The 26,753-nt window shown below is 33.2% G+C and overlaps 3 protein-coding genes and 2 long non-coding RNA genes across 12 annotated transcripts in view; 3 read left to right on the top strand and 2 right to left on the bottom strand.

The window, feature by feature from the left end:
• Positions 1–5,814, bottom strand: part of si:dkey-19h16.6 — an 8,682-nt gene extending 2,868 nt beyond the window's left edge. The window contains exons 1-2 of the long non-coding RNA XR_661229.5: positions 5,756–5,814; positions 4,125–4,244 (exon numbers count right to left, since the gene is read on the bottom strand). This is a non-coding gene — a long non-coding RNA (si:dkey-19h16.6). The remainder of the gene's footprint in view (positions 1–4,124; positions 4,245–5,755) is intronic.
• The window catches only part of zgc:174314, a 144,651-nt gene that overhangs the window by 3,730 nt on the left and 114,168 nt on the right, over positions 1–26,753 (top strand). Inside the window, exons 4-5 of one of the 2 annotated variants that reach the window (XR_012401386.1) lie at positions 25,953–26,107; positions 26,188–26,753. The exons of the other annotated variant lie outside the window; for it this stretch is intronic. The gene's annotated coding sequence lies outside the window, so the exon portion shown is untranslated. The remainder of the gene's footprint in view (positions 1–25,952; positions 26,108–26,187) is intronic. 2 annotated transcript variants of the gene reach the window in all.
• LOC137491295 (uncharacterized) overlaps positions 1–26,753 on the top strand; it is a 331,835-nt gene that overhangs the window by 301,527 nt on the left and 3,555 nt on the right. The window lies entirely within an intron of this gene.
• Positions 2,854–26,753, top strand: LOC101882666 (uncharacterized). 6 transcript variants are annotated; one of them, XM_073948488.1, is made up of 18 exons: positions 4,747–4,842; positions 4,940–4,965; positions 6,561–6,597; positions 6,840–6,900; positions 10,107–10,319; positions 10,434–10,524; positions 10,969–11,111; positions 11,187–11,243; positions 11,592–11,666; positions 13,464–13,547; positions 13,665–13,709; positions 15,224–15,280; positions 15,367–15,444; positions 15,532–15,582; positions 16,653–16,700; positions 16,793–16,950; positions 17,289–17,445; positions 25,478–26,753. In XM_073948488.1, the coding sequence occupies exons 5-18, from the start codon at positions 10,127–10,129 to the stop codon at positions 25,579–25,581; spliced, it is 1,341 nt and encodes a 446-aa protein (XP_073804589.1). In that variant the 5' UTR covers positions 4,747–4,842; positions 4,940–4,965; positions 6,561–6,597; positions 6,840–6,900; positions 10,107–10,126; the 3' UTR covers positions 25,582–26,753. The 6 variants fall into 6 exon arrangements, with proteins under 6 accessions (XP_073804590.1, XP_073804588.1, XP_073804589.1 ...); XM_073948489.1 differs by lacking the exons at positions 4,747–4,842; positions 4,940–4,965 and adding an exon at positions 2,854–4,257; XM_073948487.1 differs by having other exon boundaries at positions 4,724–6,597.
• On the bottom strand, positions 19,029–22,664 carry LOC137491298 (uncharacterized). Of its 2 annotated transcripts, none has more exons than XR_012402723.1 (6): positions 22,594–22,664; positions 22,174–22,237; positions 21,764–21,890; positions 20,671–20,824; positions 20,444–20,519; positions 19,029–20,370 (listed from the first exon to the last, which is right to left on the bottom strand). It is a non-coding gene; the product is annotated as an uncharacterized lncRNA (long non-coding RNA). The 2 variants fall into 2 exon arrangements; XR_012402724.1 differs by having other exon boundaries at positions 22,602–22,664.

The raw sequence follows: 26,753 nt of genomic DNA, 5'->3' as shown, positions 1-26,753 counted from the left end.
ATAATATATGCCTATAGTTCACCGCCAAACTTCTTGTTGCGGTGCACCTGATGCTGAGCATAGCCATTTCCCAGCAGCACCAGGTTTGCTTGATTGGTGAACTATAGGCATATATTATTTTTATTTTTTTTTGTCAGCAAACTATGATCTTATTTTAATGACAAATGTCTGATAATACTGTTAATATATATATCATTAAAAGTATGGGTGCTGGTACTCAGAGGACTATCGTTTTGAGGGGATATCAGGAGCTCAGATTTGGTTGACCAATCAGAGGAAATTTCTGCAAGTTTCAGCACTGCCTATATGTATATAATGAATTTTAAAAGTAGTTTATCCGTTTTGCTACCGTTTGCCTTTTGTATTGAATAGATGTATTAAAAACATTAATGCCATAGCCCCTTAAAATAAAATTTCCACAAAAATCTAAGAAAACAAACACGAGAACTGCTGAAATCTGCTGCTGTTTGCCTTGTGTTGCCTAGAATTCAGTCTCCACTGTTTGCCCTTCGGGTCAAAAATGGGTTTGCTTTACTAAACTTCTAAAATAATGCAGTTAAATTAAATTCAAGTCTTCAAATTCAAGTCATTTACCATGAAGAAACAACAATATCTTCATCATAAACTGTAAATGTTGTAGGGTCCAATCAGTTGGTCCAATGACGGTATCCAATGGTGGATGAAGGTTCACTGCATGTTCGGTCTTTCCAGTGCACAATGTTGATTTATATTAAACTTAACTCATATCTGACTCCATTTTTAGTATGAGATGGTTTAGAATATTAATATGTTTATCCTCGTTTTAACTGACTCCAATTATAAAACATTGATAAGATTATTTTGTTTCCTTTCACATTATTTTAGATTATGATTGAATATTCTTTTGATTTGTTATTATACCTTATTCTCATTTACTCAGATTCCGTTAGCATCTCGAGTCTTGCACCGGCTGGGTATACAATCTCTTAATACAAGCTTGTCAGTCTTGGTCATTAAACAGAGGCGATTAACCACTCTCCTAAAAAGGCAGAACACTACTTACTCAATTTAGGAGATTTTTATGTGGTCCCCATAGATCTGTTATCTACTTAATCAAGACAAAGTATTTTAATAATAATCGCACAGGATTATAAATTTGTAGATGAAGGCCTAAATATCCACATTTAAAGTAGTTTCAACAATATTTTGTTGTTCTAAATAGAAAATCCATAGTTGGCCTTTTGCAGTCTACGTATACATGAAATAATGCCAATTTGCTAGTCGGATCTCTAACAACATTGTTTAGCGTGCCACGCTGCTCCGTCTAACATGTTTTAGTCCGTTACTAACTTGTACAGTGGCTTGTAGTGCTATGGACAACAACATTTATCAGTGATAATAACACGAGGTCTGTTTGAATCATTCAAAACATAACAATTTATTAGTCAGGTAAATGTATTATGCCAATTCAATCAGTCAATTCATAAACGATCAATACAAAACATCAAATTATCAAAGATAAATCCAAGATGAAAAAGATGCATTCCTGACTTTGAAATATACATAACATGGAGCTAGCCATGTTATGGGCTGATCTGGTTAGGCAGAATCGCCCTGAGTTTTTCTCAAACCTTGCCTTAAATAATCCAAGAATTCCCTCAAGGAAGGGGGTGTGTGTAAAAAGTCACACCCCTCACAGTGGTTCAAAAGATGCCTGAAGTTATATATTTATTGTTCTGATTATGTCTATTTCTGAGAGGATGAGACCATTGTACCAATCGCACTGAGACATTTCAAATGATATCAAACATGATGGTTAAAGTCAGTTTGGTTAATTTAAAACATTGAAATGACCATATGCGTGAGTTGGGGGGATGAAGCCGAGTTTCAGCATACTCAGATGCAAATGCAGCAGGAACTGGTTTTTCACGCATTCCCCACTGGTGGGTTGTGGAGTCCATTGGCCCTGTCTTCAGCTCATGTTTTGAATTGTCAAAGACATCAAAAATATTTGTAATATTTCAATTCTTACAATGTCTAGGTTTTCCCTCATCAGTGTGTAGTATTTCATCAGTGTTTACTCGGTGGGCAACACCTTTTTGATTACAGTAAAGAGTGGATTTTTAATGCTAAAGGTACCTATGCAAGTGTGACAGTTTTTAGCAAGACAGTATTCATAAAAGTTAAAACAGGAGATTTGGTAACACTTTAAAATAACTACACAATTCAGTGAATCATTTATTAAACATTAGCAAATAGTTAATTTATTATTTGTTGTATAAACATCAACTCTACATTAGATGTTAGTATCAGTTAATAAATACAGCTACAATGCTGTTTTTTTTTACTTATAAGCACATGTATAATCTGCTTAATGATTTTGTTTTCATGCTATAAACCATGAAAACCATATAAACCAGTTATATAAAATAGTTGGTATAGCTGCATAATTAAACAATTAATAAACGTGTGTGTGTGTGTGTGTATATATGTATGTATGTATGTATGTATGTATATATATATATATATATATATATATATATATATATATATATATATATATATATATATATATATATATACATACATATGTGTGTGTGTGTGTGCTCTATATGTGTGCTCTTATAAATAACAATTAAAGGCATTGTATCAAATAAACAATAAATCATTTCAATTTTATTTAAAAAATAAAATGACTAAAGTTTAAACTTTACTAATTATCAGGGGTGTCCAAATATAACATAAAAATGGGCAAAACAACAACAATATAATGATTTAACAATATATTATGATAGAACATGTGAATGTTATTTAGCGATGTTTCAACAGTACCATGATTTTATTTTAGTTAAGATTGCAATTTCATTTGATACAGCTTCATTTGTGCATCTTCAAATTAATAGAAATGAATAAGTAGTTTATTTTTTCCTAAGAATATAACTGAGCTTTTAATTGTTGTTTATAAGGGACTTACAAAGCATAAATAGTACATATAATGGTTCATAGTGTGCAGTTATAAAGTGTTACTGCAGACTCTTATTGTGTGTGTTGGGAGTGTTCGTGTGTCAGTAGGTTTTGTGGTGTGAAAATTGTTTTATAGCTGATGGGTCAAAATTACTCCGAAGTACAACCGTTCTACATAAATGTGTATAACCTTAATGAAAACAGAAAATGAATAATCTTTTTTTAATGTTAAGGTAATTTTAAAAATAGATTACGGAAAAAATATTGTTTAGGGTATTTTAGCTTTTTTGCTGTTAAAATGGTGTTAGTGTCATTTTTTACCCTTAAGTCAAAAGGAGGGTTAAAGCAAAGAAGAAAAAAAAGATGTTAATCATTTATTTCAGCAAAAGAAAAAAAATGTTTCTGACAAATTTAAGCGTTACATTTAAGACAGAATTATTAGTGTGTAAGAACAGCTGTTTGGTGCGTTTTTGTGCCAAGATGATGGAGCAACATTTTAAGAAGTGCTGTTGGCAAATATTGCAGAGCTTTGTTGCTTGGCTACTTTTCTGCTGAGAATGGGCATTTTTAGATAATTTTTTTATTTATTTAATGAAAGTTATTTTGTATAAATGTATATATGATGTGCAATCTATTTACCAGCGTAAAGCAAAGATAGGTTATTGGATACTTTTTACTTGTGGACATGTTTGAGGCCATCTCTTTTCTTTCACTTGAGTACAAAAGTATAATCAGTACTTCAAATTTTACCTGTCATTTTAAACATGAGTACTTGTGCTTAAGGATGCATGCACTTTAGTCATATCTGATATCAACTATGAGCATATTAACCTAGAAAATGGAGCCATATAAATTTTTGGTTCAGGGTTTTTACATTTGATTCAACAAAAAAGGCACCAAAGTTTTTTTGTTTTTTTACAGTTATCTTTCATCCTAACTTAGCTTATATTTACTTTAACGAATTCCAAATGTTACATATAAAACAAACAAAACCATAAATAAATAAATATCTTTTTATATAACTTTGCAGCTCTAGTTCAAGTAATGTTCATAAACTGTCACACAGTTTAAGTCTTATAATGAACATTGAATATGGCATTATGCAATGAGTTATAATGTTATACTAAATCACATATTGAAAAATAAGATTAACATTGTTGGCCAAAAAAAAAAAAAAGTACCTGATGGAAGTGGAAGAAGAGACAAATAGATCTTTATAGAGCACGGTGGATTCCATACAAAGACTGGTTGCTGAGGAGTGTCTGGATCAAGGGACCACAGCTAAACATCAGAAGAGAATTCTGCATAAGACAGGTGAGAATTTTATTGTAAATAATTTTATTGTAAATTATTTTTATTGTAGAAAAATAAATAGAAAAATAAATAAAGTATCTAGTACATGACCTCTCAATAAAAAATCTTTCCATTAATTTAATGTAGGAATTTAGTACATTTCATGCATTTTCACAACATTGGGGGAATGGGGGAAACATATTATACTTGTGAAAAAACTCTTTCAAAAACACCTGAAAAAATTACAATACAATTAACAAGTAATATTTTTCCAGAGATTTGTGCCCCTAAAATACAACAATTAGTAAATAAATTTACAACATATGACAACAGAACAAACCTTATGCCAGTGTGATAGAAAGTAATTATTAATAGTAAAAAATAAAATAATGAATATTGTTAAATAAAAATAATAAATATATATAAAATTAACTAATTAATTAATTTCTTACAATTATAGACAATGACATTTCCATTAACCCTGTCTGAGTGACACGTCGTGAGGCCATTACGTCACATGATCAACGGCTGTTTGTCAACAGATGACATTGCACCCTCAACGTTTGTTTTTTTATAATAGGTTGATATTTAGCTCAAGAATTATCTGTAAATACAAAATTTGTACATATAACAATCCTGTTCATTCGTAGTTATCTGTTTGTTTACATATTAACTTTTTTTGTTGTTGTTTATTCGGTTTTAGGCTTAAGGTTAATTTGTCCGTTGTTGGTAAGTACCGTTATTCCATTAAATAACGTCAGCCTTGCAACATCGTAAGATTATTTATTAATTTAACGTTATTTGTTAAGTATGTGCTATCCAGTTAAGGACTTTTTACCGTAAAACCATGATTTTTGGCGCACTGAATAAAAATACACGTTACCTAAAATACTTAAAATATGTTTCTGTTAGCAAAAATAGGTAAATCTATGATAACCATGGCACAACTATATTAACACACTTTTATTAAATATTTGTGTACTTATTTATCTATAGTAAAGCAGGGTTAATAACCGAAAGGGTTGACTGACGTGGTCAGGCACGCGTAGGGCGGGAAAAGTTATGTCGTAGATTAGTTTGGTCCAACAGCATTGAGAATAGTAACACGTGACCTATGGTCTATGCTTCAGTGACCTGTATGAAATCGAACTGATAGGTTTAATAAGCACGAAACTGGTTAAACAGGCTTTATTAACATACTATAATCATCAGACTCACTCGATCCTGAAGGACTACTGTCCAGAGTTTGCACAACCTCCAAACGCAACCATAAATGTTAGTTATGCCTAATAAAGTATGTGCCGGATTCAAAATGGTATTAAAAGTTTTTTATGTGGAAAAACAGTGGTCAGCACCAAATATAGATGAAAACGGATTATAATCCGTGTTAACAGTGACCATTTTTATGAACTTTTCTCGCAATACCGAATTCCCTGCTCTAATGCTACCCCGTGACTAAAACCACATAAACTATAGGAAAATAACACCATTTCATGAAACACAAAGTAAATTGTTTTACCTGTAGAGCCATGAACCTCGTGTTGGTTGTGGTCACCGTATCGTTGTCTTCTTCTAGACATTGCCGTTTTGCATACAGATTTATTTATAAGCGTATTACTGCCACAGTGCCACCTATTGATTAGGACCTCTTTCAAAATCGGGATCACTAACTACCATTTAGCCCACTAAATTCTATCATATCAACCTTAAAAATATCAATAAAGATTTAAATCTATTATCCTCTAGTTCTTTTCCAAAAACAAATAAATCTCCTTACAATTTTTGTCAAGTTCAGAAAACAGAAACAAATCTTTAAATAGTATATAACCCACTTCTTGTTACTTTTTTAAACTTTATAAAAAACACCCTCATTTCATAATCCATATTTACAGTAGCATTAGCAACAGTTTAAATAAAAAAAAAAATCAGCATGGTTTTAAATACATAACTCTCCATAGTCCACTGTTTTGAAACCCCTCAACTTAAACCATAGTCGAAGAAAAAAAAAACTCAAATAAATATATAAATAAAATAATCCTTAGCCCTTAGTTTTTTAGTTTCACCTTAATTTTTTTCCCAAATTTGTTCTCCTGAGATTAAAGGACAATTCAATCAAAAATGAAAATTCACTCAACATTTACTCTCCCTCGAGGGGTTTCAAATTTTTATGATTTTCTTTCTTTTGATGAATAAAATATAAGACATTTTGAAAAAACCTGAAAACCTGTAACCATAGACTTCCATAGTAGAAAAACAAATACTATAGAAGTCAGTGGTTACAGGTTTCCAGCTTTCTTCAAACTATCTTCTTTTGTGTTCAACAGAGAAAAGACAGCCAAACAGGTTTGGAACAAGTGAATGGTGAGTAAATGGTGATAGAATTGTCATTCTTAGACGAACTGTCCCTGAAATTTTGGGTAGGATAAAAAATACATTCAAAGGAGTAGCAGAATATAGGCATTCTTATGGGTTTAGTTCTAGTTCAATTAAACAAACATTTTATAAAAAGGAGTAATCATACATTTATTAAGCTTTTTATACTGTTTCTAGGCATGACAATGACAAAACTGACGTTACCTGTTTTATCTTTTCCCTAATTACAGAGTTCTCTACAGTCAACTGACAACTACATAACACTTACACATTCTGTCCCTCAAAAATAAGGTACGTGTAATTATTGTGACAGAACTACTGGTCATCAAGAAAGTGGTTCTAAAATTTCAAATCTTGGAGACTCATAACACTGCACATTCTGGATGTCTCCCATCTAATATGCACCAATTAGTTTACCAAGCTTCAGTTTTATAAAGTTCAATTAAATGTAAGCGTACATGTAAGCAGTGTGATGTAAAGCAGGTCGCACACCAGAAGCGCCGCGACACAGCGCGCACATGACAGTTTAAAGCATCACACACTAGACGCGCACATTCGAATGATATTTAACATTAAACTAATCAGATGCAGCTTTGTGGCGAGGCTGAAAAATGAACTTCTTCCTGTGCCGTGGCGCTGCCGACTTGCAGCACCTGTGTGTGTATTCTGATCGAAACCTATGTTTAGAATTCTAAAATGCATGGCGCTGCGTGGCGCGCTGCGGAGCGGCGCTTCTGGTGTGCGACCTGCTTAAGGGTCTTAAAGTACTGAATTTCAAAACCAATGCAGGCTTAGCATGTTAGGGCAATGCATTGTGTGTGTGTGTGTATTACGGATTGTAAAAAAACAATCTTACTGGACACAACAGGAGAAAAGCAAAAGCCAAGGTGGACAAACAGCTTTATTCAATGCATGTGTTATAAGCATCACTATTGAGGGAACAGTATGGTGGCATTGACAAGCAGCACTGTTGAAGACGGCACTGACTTCTTGGACTGTTTGTCCCATGTTAATGAGACTGAATGCAGTATCATCCTGGCAAGTGCTTCATAAACGAGTCAATCTGACTAGTTCAAGTCCCCTCAATGATGACTTTGACAAGATGGGAAACAGAAAAAAAAATTAACACATGCATCACTAAATGAATTACTCATAATCATTCACAATTACAATCCGAGTCTGCCAAAAGATACAAGGACAATGTTAGGTAAAGTGCGTTCAAAGAGAATAGCCTTCTTTTTGCACATGAGTTCTCTTTGAACGCACAGGGCCAGTGATATACTTTTGGTTCAATGGCATCCATTTCAAGGGTCCTCTATGACAACATGTACATTTTAAGGAAGATAAAAATTTTAAGTTCCAGGTGAGCATTGATGGTCTTCCTCTCTACAAGAGTTCATTTGCTCAATGCTGGCTCAGTCTAGTAGAAGTTTAAAATTTGGTGCAGGGGGAACATGTGCCAATAGATTTATTGTGGGCTGAAGGTACTGTAAAACTAGCTCCCTGAATGAGTATCTCGAAGACCTAATCTCTGAAATCAAAGAGTTAAAAAAAATGGCTTTGAATTTGAATGACTAAAGTTAACATTCAAGTTTGCTTTTGCAACATGCTTTTCTAAAATGGCCAACCAGGTTACCATGGGTGTGAAACATGTATTCAGGATGGTGTGCACCTGGAAAACAGGATGGCATTCCTCAGAAATGCACCTAGAGTGAGTATGCCCATATACTCTGAAACTGGACCAGGCAAACCATTTGTCTATATTGGCAGAAAGGTTGCAAAGCTGCAAAACATAATTTCAGAAAAGCATGGCATTTACATGGTCTACACCACCTTCAGCAAACATTAACTCCTTTTTGACTATCCCCACGCTTCCATCCTCCACACTTGGCATCTACCTACTGATGTCATGTCAGGACCAATCCATCTCTGCAAGATTGAAAATATTGAAATGAAAGCTTTTTTAGTCCCTTGCAGAAATTATTTTGTTTCAGTTTAAACTTTACACACATAGTATCTATCTATTTCCACATGTTTTTTTTTTTACATATACTGTATAGTGCGAGTATAATTATTGTGCAAGAGGATATTCTGATCATATTTTTTCCTAGAGCATTTTGAAAATTGTAAACCTTAATCACTACCAGGGCTTGATATTGACTTTTTTTATCACCAGTCACTGAGGCTTGTAGTTTCCAAGGTTACTAGCCACTTGCCTTTTTCACTAGCCACAATTTTGTTGTTGGGAAAATATATTTTATATGCAGAAAATTGACTTGCAAGCAAAAGAAAGCAGGTGAAAAACAAACCATGTGTGATAATGAAATATTAATCATGTGCACACAGTTAACATTAGGCACATTAATAATCTGTTCAAACAATGGTTAAAGTGGCAATCACTGCTGCTTACAAATACCTGTTTTTAAATCTAAAGCTCTTGAAAGCAGAAGGACTGTGGATGCACGACAATTACTTTTGTCCAGTCTATTTCAAATAGAATCCATCACACCAGTTTCATTTCCAAGGAGGATTGCTACATGCAAGGACACGGTAGTGCACAAGTATTTTAAACACTCGGCTCTCAAAAACATCTCTCAGTGAGTAAGAATAGCCTGTGTCTCACAGTGTGTATGATCAAGCTCTCATTTGGTATTTATCTGCTATCTTTTGTTTTGCATAAACACAGTTGTTTTTGTCAATCATGCTGCTTCTTGATTCTAAAATCTCATTTGCTGTTCCACTCATTACTGTGTATACCACTAATTTTGAAAAAAATAAATATATATAATTTTTTTTTATCACATTTGCATGCATATTGATAAACGGTAAAAAACTGAAATTATAATATTTAGTGATAAGCCAGCACTGGCCTGGTCAGGACACTGACAATCCTGTCTACTGTCCCAAAAACTGGACCATCCTTATTGTTGAACCCTGCTTTTAAGAAAACTACGATTAAAAAATTATTTTCAACCAGCCAAAGTGGCTAGTGGAAATGGCAGTCTTTACCCGCCACAGCTGAAATCTACCTGCATTTGGTGGTTTGGCGAGTATTAATGTCAAGCCCTAATTACAACTATAACCAATATGTAATATTATATGAAGGCAGAAAGTGAAAATAGCTCGATTCAAATGATCCAAAATAGTTGTCATTACTTTATTTTGCAATTTCTAGTATTGCCTTCTTTTCACCGTCATTTAATAATTTTGCAACTTTTCAGTCCAAGTTATATTTTTATCAGTAAAACACCTGAATTTAAAGCATTTTTTACTTTGAGTGTTGTCAGAAAATTATATATCAATAAAGAATGATGAATACAAAAGTAGTAGTGGTTCTTAAGATTGATGTGGTCTGGAATTGGTAATATGTGCTTGGGAAAAAATTTCTCAATATTAACTTGCATCATTATTTTGCATGAAATGTATTTTGTGTATTTGAATCATGCACATAAACAACCGAAATGTAATATGTGTCTTTCAACACTATGGGGCTCTAGGTTCTTGCAGCTTAAAAAAAATGTACCTGATAGTGGAGTTCATTCACGAAGGGAGTACCGGACCTGTCGCAAAGTCTTGGTACTCAGAGGGTCACTCGTGGTGGCCTCCATACAAGGAGATAGACAGGGTGTTGAAGAGTGTCCGGTTGATGGAGGCACCACAACCAGATAAAGGTTGGACCAAGCATCAGGCCAGAATTCTACACGAGTCAGGTACACAGAAGTACATTGTAAATAAACAATATTAAACAAAGGATAAATTCAATAATATATGACATTCCATAGACTATTGCATTCATGAATTGTTACATACTTTATTTCTTTCAGCATCTTTTGACAAGATTTCAAAGAAATGGAAACAGGCATGCTACACATCTGACATCTCGGAATCTGAAATGCCTGCAAAAAGAATTCCGAAGTAAGTTGTCAAAACACACATTTTACTTTTAACAACAATATTCAGTCTTCTGAAGCTAAACAAAGTTCATGTGAGTAACAAAGGTAAATATATTTAATTATAATATCAAATTCAGCCGTAGTTTTTACATCTCAATCACACTTATCAGGTAAATCAGGTATATTTAGTTTTAAATGTATCATCAACTGTTTGTTTGCATTTTTTGCAACACGCAAATACACAATTATGCCAGATTTAAACAAGCAAAAGGTTTTGTTATTTTTACTATTATATTTTGGCCATTTCCTAACTTTCCTAAGAATGATGGAAAGAAAACTTTTACTATAAAAATTATATTGAACTTATTTTTAAGTTTGTGTTTTTTTCTTCTTACATTTAAAAAACAAGACATTGTTATAATCCAATCATGCTTTGTATAATTAACTACCCTGATTGTGCTCATAGAAAGAAAATATACACATCAGATGATGAGCCTTGCGATACTCCCCACAAAAAAAAGAAACTAAATAAAGAAAAAAGTCTACCAACACCAAGGGTCCCACCTGCACCAAAAGCTCCAACACCCCCAAGACATATCAGGGCAAAAGGTAAAAATACACCACTTATATTACTGCCAGTCAAAAGTGTATGTATGATCACTGAGCAGTTTTTTTCTTTTTCAGGTCCCCTTGTACGACCTCAGCTAACATCATGTAAAACAATTAACAGTTTTTGCAATTGTAAGTTTTAATTAGTAAAACAGATATTTGATGTTTTAAGTACTTTGTGATATGCTCAAGAATGTTCCTTAATCACAGTAAATTAAATGTAATGCACAAGCTCTTGTGACATGCTGCTTTACCATAATGTTTTCAGCTGAATCCAGTAATATTGTTCTTTTAACATTTTGCAAAAAACTACTGTTATTACATTCATAAATTGAGTATTACATTTTAAGAGGCACAAATAACTTTTAATTGCTAATTAGAAGCAACAGCACTCTCAAGCTATAAAGATCTGTGCAGTACAATGTAATTTTTGTTTGTGAGACAGATATAACATCTGTTTCATCTGTAATGTTTCAACAGCATTTGTCCGCGACCAACAAAAAGCTACAGAAAAGCAACAGCAGGCCTGTTTTGAAACTCCCTCCACTAGTCAAGGTAACTCGCTTTACATGAATACTGTAACTACAAACTGTAAAAGCTGTAACTTCACAGCATTCATGACTCAAAAGGCTGACTCAATGACAGGCTGGTTCATGATTCTGATCGCTGAATAGACAACACTCACCTACAGTTTGTGCACAAATATAAATAAATGTAATATTCCGATCCTATTTTTAATAGAAGTACATTGTACCTCTATTATATATATATATATATATATATATATATATATATATATATATATATATATATATATATATATATATATATATATATTTAGTTGAAGCAAGTGACTTGAATATATATACAGTTGAAGTCAGAATTATTAGCCCCCCTGAATTATTAGCCCCCCAGTTTATTTTTCCCCCAATTTCTGTTTAACAGAGAGCAGATTTTTAAAACATATTTCTAAACATAATAGTTTTAATGACTCATCTTTAATAATTGATTTATTTTATCTTTACCATGATGACAGTAAATAATATTTGACTAGATATTTTTCAAGATACTTCTATACAGCTTAAAGAGACATTTAAAGGCTTAACTAGGTTAATTAGGTTAACTAGTCAGGTTAGGTTAATTAGGCAAGTTATTGTACAATGATGGTTTATTTTGTAGACTATCAGAAAAAAATAAAGCTTAAAGGGGCTAATAATTTTTACCTTAAAATGGGTTTAAATAATTAAAAACTGATTTTATTCTAGCTGAAATAAAACAAATATATAGACATAAAAATATTATCAGACATACAGTGAAAATTTCTTTGCTCTGTTAAACATCATTTGAAAAATATACATAAAAAAAGAAAAACTAATTCAAAGGGGGGCTAATAATTCTGACTTCAACTGTATATTATATGGCTAGGAGAAAGTGCAACACAAGCTAATTTTTAAATTGAGTCCACTGGACAAGAAATGCTCATAGGGGAAACTGACATTATTTAAACATAAAGAGTCACAATCAACTGGCCGAGAAGAAAATAATATTATAAAATAGGATTTCAGTTATTAAGGTGAATAGTTTAGGAAACCCAGTTTGCCAGAGCCAAAACAAGTACAATGTGTCAGATTCTGTGTCAAAGAATGACACAATTTGACTCAATGTATCGATTGTACCCACTTAAGAATCACACGCAGAAATGTTGTAAAATGCCCAGAGACTTTTATAGGCATAGGTTGAAAGGACAAGCACCACTCCCTTTGTATCGGTTTAAAGAATTTATCTTCCAGAAGTTTTCAGTGTTCATTTCAAAATTAATTTCCTATACTGAAAGATTCATCCGGTTCATCATTGAAAGAGTTTGAAAGCATCAGGAACCCTTTAGTCACTGACAAGTACAATGTGTCAGCTTCTGTGTCAAAGAATGACACAATGGGATACAATGTCTCAAAATGTACCCACTCAAAAATAACCACAAGCTGAAATACTGAAATACACGGAAAACTTCATAGGCATAGGTTGAGAACTGGTCTAGAAGGACAGGACCACTTCCTCTTGTAACTGTTAAAAGATATTATCTTTCAGAATCTTGCAGTAAGTCATCAGAGTTTAAATCCTTCTCCTATCCTTAAATTTTCATTGTTACTAGCAGTTAAAACCATGACTCCCTTATCACAGTCAATATAACCAGATATCGACTTTCATAATAATTGTGCACAAATTGTATGTTTCATGATCTGCTTATTCTGCCAAAAGTTGAAAGCCTCTTTAAAGACTGAATCTTCTCTGAACCAGGTATTACAATTAAAAATGTCAAATAACATTTCATAATTGCAAAGAAAATAATTGCAGTTTCAGCTCCAGACGTACCTGTGAGGTTCTGCCAGGAAGTGGAGCACCAAGACACTTGGGATAAACCCCAACCTGAAAATCAAGGTAAAAAACAAAATAAATAATAACAGATTCATTGGTATTTGAAATAAGAACTGAAATAAGAAAATTGCTCCACATACTCACACTAGGTAACTCAACATTTTCTGTACAATCCAACAGAGGACACATTTTCTGTGCTGCGGCCTTTACAAGACAGAGCACCACGTAAGTTGTATGTCTCACTTCAGGTAATTACGGTCACATTTCATTTAGCTGTATTGTAAAAAAGAAAATGTTTGATTAAACAAGGCTGTAAAGCTAAGACTAAAATACAAAAAAGAGAACACAATTCATCTACAACAGTAGAAAGAGTACCATTTTGTCAAATGTGAAGAAAGCTCAATAAAGACAGAGCTTCTCATATGCAGATCACCAATGCGATACCTGCCCATATTGAAATCTGTTGCATTTAAATTTATGCAAATTACATATATGCCATGCAAGTTCCTATTTGGATTTTACAAATAAAATATATTTTATTTATGCAATATACATTTTGAAATATTGCAAAAATGGCTGTGCTGCTTACAAATATTATCTTTCAACGATTGGAATAATATGTACAGATATGTTCACACGCACGCACGCACGCACACAGACACACACACACACACACACACACACACACACACACACACACACACACACACACACACACACACACACTCTGCTCAGCACATATGAGTACACCTCCTTTTGAATTGGAATATTGTAATCTATTTTTCAGTAAACAGAGATAATATTTTTGTTCATTTAAATAAAAGATGTTTATTAAACAGTTATGTGCACTAAAATACAAGTTTGGCCACATAACATCTTTAGGAATAAAAAAACAATTTAAATTTAAATTCAAATGAGTATTTGCACAAAAAAGTAAACTACACATTTTTAAATTTATAATAATAATAATAAATGTAATATTATTTTAAGTTTCTCTTGATTTTTTCCTGTATTTTAGAGGTTTTTTGTATATATTTTTGAACCGTAATATAAATTTATTTAGCTAAATTATTTTGACTTTAGTACTGACAAACCTAATGGACAAATATAATATTTTAAAGCATTCTACAGAAAAAAATATTATATATATATATATATATATATATATATATATATATATATATATATATATATTATTAAATGTAATTATTAAAACCTAAAAATATTAATTATTAATATAAAATTTACATATCTATACATATTTGTAATTCCAGTTGTTTAACAAATATATAAGTGGTCAATGACAAATATTGTATGTGAAGTCTAAATATGAACTTTTAATTCAATTATTTGTTTTCTATATACACAGGGTGATTAAAAAAAGAATACCACAACTTTGAAAATCTGTATTTAATCAAAGAAACATGATGGAACCTTGGGTAAATAATCAATGTGAAGTCCTTAAAAGTTTTTTAGTAGTAAACAAGTTCATAGATGTTCAATATGACCTCCTCTTCTTTGAAGAGTTCTTGATTTTAAAAGTTGTGGTATTCTTTTTGAATCACCCTGTATATTTACATGCATCAGATTTCTATATGGGTGACCTGATCACCTACATGTTTCTACCATCAAAGATTAAATAAAACAATAATGAAGTATACAGAGGAAATCCTAAACACATTTATTGTAATTTTTTGCAACCTTTTTATACTTTTGTTTGTTTGTTTTTTATTATTTAGACAACACATACTCTGTCCAAGATCCAAAGCCATCAGCAGATCAAAGAAAAATGCTGAGTAAGTGTAAAAAATAAATAAATTATATACATTTTATGTAGTGTCATAGTAGCAAATGCAACTTACCAACTTGACCTTTTTCTCAGCACCAGTTTTTCCAATAAGCATGTCCCATGTAAATGAGCAAGAAGATGCTTGGGGGGACCACCCATCGAGCTATCGAGGTGCAAGAACATTCAAAAAAACATACACAGCAAATTAGTTTCTAATTATTAACATGGTAATGTTACATTGTCTGTACAATCACACAGAAGACACAACTTCTGAGCTGAGACCTTCAAGTACCCAGGCAAGAGCGAAGAGTAAGTCATTTGTTTTTTTTAATTGACAGTTACTTCTTATGAATTATTGTTATTATTATGTTTTTTATACAGTATTTGTAGTTGTATTTATATACTGCTAACCAACATCTATTAATGTAGTTAAATCTTAACAAATTAATTAAATTTCTTGCAAATTAATTAACAATTTGCTAATGCTAAATGCATGATTCAGTGTGCAGTTGTTAAGAAGTGTTACCCAAACTTTCTTCCTTCTTGCTGAACACAAATGAAGATATTTTGAGGAAAGTTGGAAACCTGTAACCATTTACTTCCATAGCATTTTCCTACTATAGAAGTCAATAATCACTGGCTTTTAGCTTTCTTCACAATACCTTCCTTGTGTTTAGCAGAACAAAAAAAAAACTCAAATGTTTATAACCACTTAATGGTGTGTAAACGTAAGTAAATGTACATCCTTTTAATTTATTTGTAAACATATTAATCAACACTGAATATGAAACTTGTTCAAAGCAACTAATCAATGACATTTTCCAGTTTTCTGTGAAAATTTTCCATGGTTAATAAGCTGTTCGCAAAACATTATCTAATTATTTCCTTGTAACCTAATAAATACAACACTATACAACAACAAAAAACACTTCGTTAATTATAGTGACAGTAAAAAAACTCACTGTATTCAGAATATTAATGTATTAGAGTACAATATATAATTTATCATTACCTATAAATTAATGGTTTGAAAATTAATTTAAAGTGTTTTGTTAATTTATGCTTTCAATAACTTTGGGGAACTAACGATTTCGTATGCACAGAAAAATTCACATATAAACTATTTTACGTAAAAGCACAGACCAAGAGGGGGTTGGCTTCTGTCTGCTTTTTAAAATTCAGTTTTATTTCCTCTTAATTCAGTTTTGCTATTTTGCTTTTCTGAATTCTGTGAATAGTTTAAGTCATTTTAGCCATAGAAAAACAATGTGTAATCAGACGGATATAGTTTTTTTTTTTATCGTTTAAGGTTTCAAGCATATTATTACAATATCCTCATAACATTTTTGTGAATCGTTCAAAAGTGATTTTGCTTGCAGATGCTTCTGGTATCAGCCGATGGAGCTGCATCTCCAGTCAATGCACACGTAAGTAAAATTTAAGTGCTAAGAATAATAATAATAATTAAAAAATATTTACGTATAGTTGAATAGAGATTAACCCACTTACTGTGTTGCAGCTGTGGAGTCCCTTGCAGCTGTGGTCCAGTCCCTTGCCCCTCGGTCAAGTGGTCAAATGGAGGTGGACACTGAGGATGACACCTTTCCTATTGAAACAATTGAGGACCTTGAACAACTGGAAAGGCAATTAGCTGAAAAACCAATGATGGAGAAGATGGTACGAATATTTAAGATTTAAAGGTTTTACAGCTGTTGTTAAGTAAATCTTTATTATATGGCCAGTTTCACAGACAACACTTAAGGCTAGTCCCAAACTAAAAATGTATGTGTGAGCTGTGTGATGCCTTACAATATCTCATTGCCATTATTTTGTTACCAGATGCACGCTAGTATTGTGCTTATATTTTCTTTCACATGGATTTTTATAAAAGTAGTTTTATATCTAACATTAACTAAGACTTATAGTCCAGACTTAAGCTCATCCTTGTCTGTAAAACTGGGTCATAGTCCTTGCACTTTGTCTGTAAAGATTTAATATTACCTTTTATTTTTAAGATGAAGAGGTTATCCATCAGAGGAGGACAAACTCTGAAAAAAACCATTTGGCGTGTAGCCTCCAAAGTGTTTGGTCCAGTGGCCAAACAGCTCAACTGGTGTGGAAGAGGAGATAAAAGAGGCCTAAAAAACACAAATATTGGGACACTTGTGATAGGTATGTTTAATTGTCTTGCAATGAACGGTTTAGATAATACCTATAAGACAGAACTGCCAGTATATCTCTATAGCATGATTACCTTGTACACACATAATATGGTTATCAGTGTGCTATAAGCTTACGAGCTAGCATATGCTGTTCATATATTGTAAAATGATATTTAATACACAAGAGTGTTTTAGAAATAAAATTTAGATCATTATTTTAAGTGGAGAATTGTTCATTCTTGTATATTAGGGCAAGGAGATTAAACCTTAAATCAAAACCTTGATTGATTGAACACTTTACCTCCTTTTGAAATATTGAATCATTATATTATATTATTTTCCAAGTAATTTTTTGTACTTAATCAAGTTCCATTTATTCATTTACTAAACATTTCAGTTTTAGTGTTAAAAGAAAGTTTCCCTAAAAAAATATTTCCATGTCAAAAGTGGAAAATGACAAGTATCTTTAACAAGCATAACTTGTGTCTGGAAAATAGTAAATAATAAAGCAATGTGAAAAAGTACATAATGTGAACATTGCTGTTCACAATAACATTTTAAGTGCGTGTGTGTGCATGCTTCTCTTTACGAAAAGACAGCTTACATTGTATGTTCATTCATTCATTTTCTTTTTGGCTCAGCCCCTTTATTATTTCGGGGTCGCCACAGCAGAATGAACCGCCAACTTATCCAGCATTCGTTTTACGCAGCGGATGCCATTCCAGCTGCAACCCATCACTGGGAAACATACACACACACACTCATACACTATGGACCATTTTTTTAGCTTACCCAATTCACCCATACCTCGTCTTTTGGACTTTTGGAAATCGGAGCACCCGTAGGAAACCCAAGCGAACACGGGAAGAAATTGAAAACTCCACACAGAAATGCCAACTGACCCAGCCGAGGCTCGAACCAGCGACCTTCTTGCTGTGAGGCGATAGTGCTGATTACTGCACCTACGTTGTATGTGATAACTAGAAATAATAAAAACAAAACCTCAGTCGATTTGATTATGAATATACGCTAAAGAAAAGTGAGTTATGCTTCACAAATTATAGGTCATATAATAATCAAAAAGAAAATCTGTCATGCCTCTGAATATTAATCACATTGCCTGCATTCGCTTGAGCTTTGCTGAAGTACATGTGGACGGTACATGCATTAAATCGCCACGTGGGGATATATGTCGGTTATGGATTTAGCCCAGCCGGCATTTCAACGGTGATTCAACGTTGAATCAACGTCAGGTCTATGGTTGGATCAACGTTGAATTACCTTTCGATTTTGCAAATTGGATCAACGTTTATATAGTGACGTTGTTTCACCGTCGGACCACCACCGGTGATTCACCGTTGAAATCACAACGTTGTTTCACTCTTACCTTCATCATGGGTGAATTGTGGTCGTTTTGTAGACGTTGAATGAAGGTTGAATTACCTTTCGATTTTGCAAATTGGATCAACGTTGATACTGTGACGTTGTTTCACCGTCATACATTTCAACGTAAGTTAAATAGAAATTACATACAACGCAAAGTCCATACATATAGACAAATATATAAATAAAAAATACACAACAAAAATACAAAACTTGGCCTGTGTATCAATTTATTTAATACACACCTCATTATTTCATTTATTCTAAACATTTACAGCATACATAGTTCATTAAAACCATGCAGGTTACTATACATGCTCAAATACAGAAAAAGGCATACAATTAAATAGTCACTTTTTAATTAGGTTTCATGAATTAAAGTTAGTTAATGTTTACTAACATGAACAAAGAACAAATACTTGTACAGCATTTATTAATCACTTAATTAATTGAAATATGTCCCGATGCTATTAAAATCAAAATGTATGCTTGTTAACATTAATGCACTGAGCTGACATGAACTGTACTTTCTTTATATGAAAGATGCTTCATTGTTCTTTGTTCATGTTAGTAAATACATTAACACTTACTAATACAACCTTATTGTAAAGTGTTACCATCTTCAGAAAGACAGATACTAACTAAATTAAACTAAGTAACTAAACTACGCTTCAACCATCACAGTCTCCAAAATACAATTCTGTTTACAAAGTTGACAAAATACCCATTTTTAAAGTGGCTGCAGTAAAAAAAATAAAATAAAAAACATCACTCACAACTAAGAATCACAAGTGAAATACATTACATCTGTTTGAGGTTTTATAGGTTGAGAGAAACACGAGGTAAAAGATGGCACTGGGGACAAAGAATCAAGTGTCAAACACTAAAACATCTATATCAGTCTAGCAGTTAAATACATATTTATTTCTCAAACACCAGGTGAGTTTCCTACAAAATCAATAATGAGGTTTGCTATTCCAATTCATTGTGAATGAATGGCTTCACTTTCACAATAGTGAAAACTGCTGCTATAATTTATAAACCTGACATTGCTCCTTCACTTTGCAGGTCTCCATGCTAAATATTTAGTTTTTTTTTTTTTTTTTTGCATAAAGTACATCTATTGTGTTTAGCATTACTGCAGCAAAACTGAGCACCTGTGACAGTGGAACATGTAGACAAATATTTCAGTAAATCATCAAGAAAAAGTGTAGAATATATGGTTTGATTCTCTCTCACAAACACAACAGTAATAGCAATTTGTTATTCCGTTATTATTAGTATCATAAAAATTGCATGTTCACAGGGGTCTTATAATAATGGCTCACATTTGTGAATGTAGGACCACTATTTCACTATTACATGTCACATTAAGTGTTCATATAGGTTCTGTAATTAATTACTTGTGTCATCCCAGAGACCTGTTAATCTTCAAAACACAAACTAAAATATTTTACATGAAATGCTCCTCATCCTCTACAGACAGCAATGGTCCCAAGATGGTCATTGTCCAGATAAGGCACAAAACACATTGTCAAAACGTTCTATGTGACTTCAGTGATTTCCACTGTGAACATACCAAGCTCCAACAACACTTTAGTGAGGCAAAACAAAACAGTAAATACAAATGTGTTTGCTTATATCTCTCCCGCATCTGATCAGCGTGTGTGTTTACTACGAGCAGTAAGCACACACCATGACCTGTTGTGGCAAAGGCAAACAAGTTATTTTTACAGTACTTACTGTGATTTAACCTTTATGACAAATGTACTGGACCTGTTACACATATCACTATCTTTTATAAAACACAAATTTCACTGTAACGGATGCTGTTGTTTTGCTCCAGTTATACCTTCAGAGAACACCGTACTAGTCAGACATCCATACAAAAGCAGAGAGTTTGGTCTTGTGCAGCAGAACTGCAAAAGATGTCTGTCTGTCTAGGCTGACACTGGTTCAGGCCATCAGTATGTCCTTGATGCCCTCAAATGGAGCTTCCAGAAAACCTGCAATAGATGAAATACGAGGTTACAACTAAGTTGGTGTCTGCTATTATACAAAGTGAAATTCAAATATTTATTTTTAATTGAATCCGAATTTGTCCTATAATATTGTCACACTCAATAATTTTGACTCATCCATCTGAATATTCCTAACTAAGAGAAGTGAAGAATTAGGTGTGATATCGTCAGGAAGCCCTTCGCCACCACCGGTGCCAGCATTTCCAGAATTCAAATTTCAGATTCTCAAAAAAATTACTTTTTTTTTTATTATTTTTTTTAACAAAGGCTGCAGTAAAGAATCATGAAACATTCAACACATCTAATAATTACAAGTTGTTGTAAACCATTACATGTACTGTAAAAGCTGTTTAAAGCTTTTTAGACATACGGGTTGAGAAAAACTCTAGAAGGAGTAGCACTTGTGCAAAAGTCTGCATGTAGGACAGAGAATTAAAGGGATGGTTCAAAATTTGTATTCTGTCGTCATTTACTGACCACATTGAACACAAAAGAAGATATTTTGAAGAAAGCTGGAAATCTATAACCATCTACTATCAATGTTTACAAGTTTTTAGTTTTTTTCAGAATAGCATCTTTTGTGTTCAACAAAATAAACTCATAATGGTTTTAAACCATTTGGGGAGTAAAATGTGAGTAAATTTTCATTCTTGAGTGAACTATCCCTTTCAGTTGGAAAACACCAGAATTCTTAAGTAGACCCTTTTCGCAAGACAGATGATGCATTTCATTTGTCATCTTAATCCTCAAGTTTTTAATATTTAGATTTATTTAAATAGCATGTTTATTTATTTGTTTTAATGACATTTAATAAAAACAACTTCTCAATGACATCACATGTACTGGACCTGCTACACATGTATCACTATTTTTATGAATACAAATTTCACTGTAACAGGTGCTGTTGTTTTGCTCCAGTAATACCTTTAGAGAATACAGTAGTAGTCAGACATCCATACAAAAGCCTTGGCGTGGAGTAGCAGAACTGCAGTCTGTCCAGGCTGACACAGGTTTAGGCCATCTGCGTGTTCTTGATGCCCCTCAACTGGACCTTCCAGAAAACCCAGAAAGTTAAAACCCATTACACCTCTTATCTGCTACTATACAAAGTGTAATTTAAGCATTAATTTCTCACTAAATACATATTTGTTGCCCAATACTGTCACATAGTATAACATCACAACATGATTTCACAATAATAATATCAATATAACAATATAGGCTAATATCACAACATAGCCTAACAATCAATAAACAAACTGATTAGAAAGAGAATATCACAAACCAAAGCACCAATAAGATTTAACAGATACCTTAGTTAAAGGTAAACTTACATGGACAAAGCCTTTTCCATTCAATGCTGTGCAAGTTAGTGCGTCTCTGGAGTAAGTTACATGTCTAAAAGCAAAAACAACAACAACAGTGAAACGACAGCAGTTCACTTTGTAATAATAACACTAATGATACAGCGTATAAAAGGATATTGTTTTATAACGTTGCTCAGTAACTTTAAACTGCGTTTGGAGTTTATCGCTCTGAATTTGCCATAAAAACGCTTTAGACTAACGTTAAACATGTGACATTACCTCGAGGTTAGCTGCTGCGTCACCTGAGCGCTAACAAGACTAAAAACCAAACTGTAAAGTTTTAAATGCTTTAAAATTCGAAACACTACACCTCAAAAGTCACGTTTAAGATACACTGTGTGTAAAACAAAATCGGGGGGTAAATAAAACATTAAAGCATCTAAAAACACGCTTACCTCTGAATTCTGCTGCACTGCAGGTCAGGTGTTCGTAATTAAGTGAAGTGAAGCGCTGCGCGTGGCCGCGTGCGCCGAGTCCTCCGATACCATGGTAACCAAACATGTTGAATGTTGGGTGAAGCCATGACGTTAATTCAACATACAGATCATGTTAAAAAATGTCAACGTTGATTTGTACAAGGATTTCTGTAACTTTTTTCAATCATTTATCCAGGGCCGGATTAACCAATGGGCCTTATGGGCACAGGCCCAGGGGCCCGTGCGCACTAGGGGCCCCTGCGAGGGGGGAGAAAAAAAGACAATTTCGGAGTGTCTTTTTAGGCTAATTGCAAATAGCGCATCCAGTTGGACTAAGCTATTCAGGGTTTACGCCTATCGATGCCTGATTGATAGAGACAAGATGAATAAAGAGCAGTGAAATAATACAGCCGCAGTGGCGCACCTTGTAAGGCACACAGCACCAACTTTTGACGCGATTACACATAACATCGGTTCGAATCCACCATCAGTTGAACTCGTGCTACTTTTTTTTCTCCCCATTACATATCAGATTGGAAATATATTTATTTTTAACAGGAAAGAAACATTTTTTAAAAATAATGCAAATGTGATATAAAGTCTCAAGTGTCTCGTGGGTATTTAATAATGTTTAGCCTTATTATAGGCGCCTGCCGCGCCTCCCTCTCTTCAAAAACTCTATTGCTCAGACAACTGTATTTCCTCTGAGCAAAAAAATCGCGATCACATATTAATATTATTATTATATTTAAATTGCCTTTCTTTCTTTAACTAAACAGAATGCTGTAATTGGTCAAGCGCGGAAACGTCAGTTTTGTAATAACCCGCACTAAACTGAGCGGACTTTATCTGTCATAGATCAAAAATGAGTGGACAAGTGGATTTAGCAAACGCGAGAGAAAGAGGAGAGGAGGCATCTTTATTGAGGCATTTTCCATACACACCTTCTTTAAACAGACCCGTGATCAGGAGAATGAGGGTACAGAAGAAGACGTTATGGTAACTTTAAATGATGAGAAGCTAGCATTAACCAGGCGGAGGAGGCTAACGGCAGCGCAGCGCGGACTGGATTCATCGTGTGAGAGACAGACAGAAAGGGAGAGAGGGAGAGAGAGAGAGAAAGGCCAAGAAGAGGAGAGAGAGGGGAGAGAAGAGGTATAGTGTCTGTGATTTCGGATACTTTTAGGTTTATAATCAAGTTTTCATCACGAGAAGAGTAGAGAAAATACAGGGAGAGGAGAGAGAGAGTAAATCAGTGTTTGTATTATGAAAGACTCAGATTCATAGAACTCAGATTCATAGAACTGGATTGGAGAAGCATTGTGCGTTATATGCCATGGCAATAATATGCTTTATAAGTTTGTAAAAGCAATACACTAAAATACCCTTAAAAAAAAAAAAAAAAAAAAAATATATATATATATATATATATATATATATATATATATATGTAGTTTTATTAGTATTTCTATTTAATGCTTTGAAAAATAATTTAAATCTTTGCAGACTATAAATACATATGTACTATATATCATTTATTTAAATATGTGGGCAACAAATTATAGATTAATTTTATTTAAAAATTATTATATTATTCTTATTTTTTAAATTCAACTATTGGGGTGCGGCCAGGTAGGGGGCCCTACAATACAATGTGCCCAGGGGCCCCTGAGTTCTTAATCCGGGCCTGCATTTATCATTCAACATTGTTTCAACATTAAAGCAACAACTGACGTATTTTCAACCACATTTCAACGTTGAAGCCTTGTCATATGCAGGCTGTTTTTCAACCGTTCAACATTAAACGTTATATCAACATTATTTCAACGTTCAGAACACATCCGACCTTATTTCAACCATATTTCAACGTTGAAGGTCGGTCGTGTGCCGGCTGGGAGGTTTCGATTTTCGAATAATCTCCCAGCACTACTGTATAATGCATATGTACACTTTTACAGTATTCATTATTTAGCAGTCAATTTGTCGTATGATATTAATCTAATAAATTTAAAGAACAAATTTTCCCGAAATTTAAGTTAGCCCTAATCACCTTGAACTGCTGCTTGGTCAGTTGTCATCACAACGTGTTTAAACATTGCTTTATTCGTCTAAATAAAATTATTACCTTGTTAAATTTACTACAAACAAAGTGGAATAAATATTTTACTGACCACACATATCAATAACAATGAATCAGACTGCTTACCTCAGTATTCCCGCGTGGACTGGTGTCTTCTACGTGCTGAGTGTGATGCTTTGAGGAAACATGCGCAATAGTGATGAAGTTTCGAAAACGAAAGAGTCGATTCCTTGAATTTGACCACGTTGTCCAAGTGCATACTAATGCAAGTACACTTGTTTTTGTTGTTGTTATTTTTTCTTTATTCATTTTATGGCGGATTTAAGCTTTTGCACCTCTCGTTTCTATTTGACATAAATTTTTTCAAAGCTATAGCTTAATTTATTTGAGAGTAACATTTTAAAGAATATGATATTGATTACATGAGGACGGTGCATGATCGAATAGTAAAAATATTTCCAATCTAAGCCGTATTTCAACAACAAATGAACAGCAATCAAATAAAGGTAGGCTAAACTGATTTAAAAAATGGTGTTAACGATCATTATCTAAAATAGACGATATGCCATTTAGCTAAACGCATTTCAAACAATCATAGTATTATTTCTTCCACTCTATTATTATTATTATTATGTAGTCAAATGCAATAATTAACATGGTGTGTATTAATTTTGGTCAGATAAAAATAAAAGGCTCACAATAAAATAAAACACCCCCTGAGCCTTCTTAAAACCGCCTTATTTTAATTTCTTTATTTTTATTCTTTTTTTAACAGGTGCAGCTATGAGGAACCCCGTGCTTCCGTCTCCAACAGAGGCAGAAGCCGAAAAATATTTGAAAGACTTTCTCCGCTTGGCCCCAGGAAGAATGGCCTCTTAAGCCAGTTGTTTTTTATTTATTTATTTATTTGCTGCTATTTGGTTTTGTTTGCTTCAAAAAATATGAATTCTAATCAATTATAATATAATAAAATTCTACAAATAATTCTTCAGCCGTTGTGTTTTTCATTTTGAGTGGATATACTTTAGCTTATTATATATGTGAAGACGGATGTATAATCAGAGTACCTGTAACTGTTATTTATAGCAGTATGAATGAAGGAATGTCTAAATAAACAACTAAAAAAACGATGTCTATGCTACATAAATAAGATGTCTCACAGACCTAACATTCTAAAAATGAACATCTGTAATGCATTGCATAGACGTTGTTTGAATGTATGACAAGGACGTCTATGCGACGTTTTCCAGATGAGTAAACGCCCTGAATAAGACGTCTCCCAGATGAAAACGTGGATGTCCAGCAGACGTCTCTGCGACGCATGTGTGCTATCTGGGAACATCCTTTAATGTGGATTTCCCTGAAAATGAAATACTGCTTTCACTGCCTTCTTAAATTACCTAAGGTATTTCAGTTCCTGCATAATGTGAAGATACATTCATTGAGTTTATTCTTTCCTTATGTTTTCTTCATTTTTTTCCGCAGGAACCTGCTGGTATCCTGTAGGAATTATGAAATCCTGCAGGACAAAATGTCAATATGTGCAGGCAATTCCTACAGGTTTTAGAATCATGCAGTACTTTTTACAGGAATCCTGAAGGATCTATTTTTCCCCCTGCAGGATAGCTGCAGTACTGCAGGAATTATAAAATCCTGTAGGACACATTGACGATATGTGCAGGAATTTCTTACAGGTTTCACAATGGATACAAGCAAGTGACAAATCCTGCAGGAGTTATTTGGTGAAAATGGAAAGAAAGAAAGAAATTCTGTCACTTGCTGTTAGCAATACAGTGTGAGTTCTAACAGATAAACAATACAACAAACAAAAACTTAATAAATACAGAAATAAATAAAAGTATTTGAATACATTATAGACAATTATAGAAATCAACCATTAGTATAAACCATTTAAATTATGCATTTGCATTTTACTTTTATTTCTATACTTCTTTATATAATTTATTAAAATGTCAATCCAGCAACAATCTATTTTAATTCAACTCCCATCAGTTTCGTTGGATGCAAAAAAAAAAAAAAAAAAAAAACAA

This window comes from Danio rerio, chromosome 4 (assembly GCF_049306965.1).
Source record: "Danio rerio strain Tuebingen ecotype United States chromosome 4, GRCz12tu, whole genome shotgun sequence".
Taxonomy (NCBI): Eukaryota; Metazoa; Chordata; class Actinopteri; order Cypriniformes; family Danionidae; genus Danio; species Danio rerio.
The sequence above is the reverse complement of the archived record's forward strand: the minus strand, read 5'-3'. Positions and strand labels throughout refer to the sequence as shown.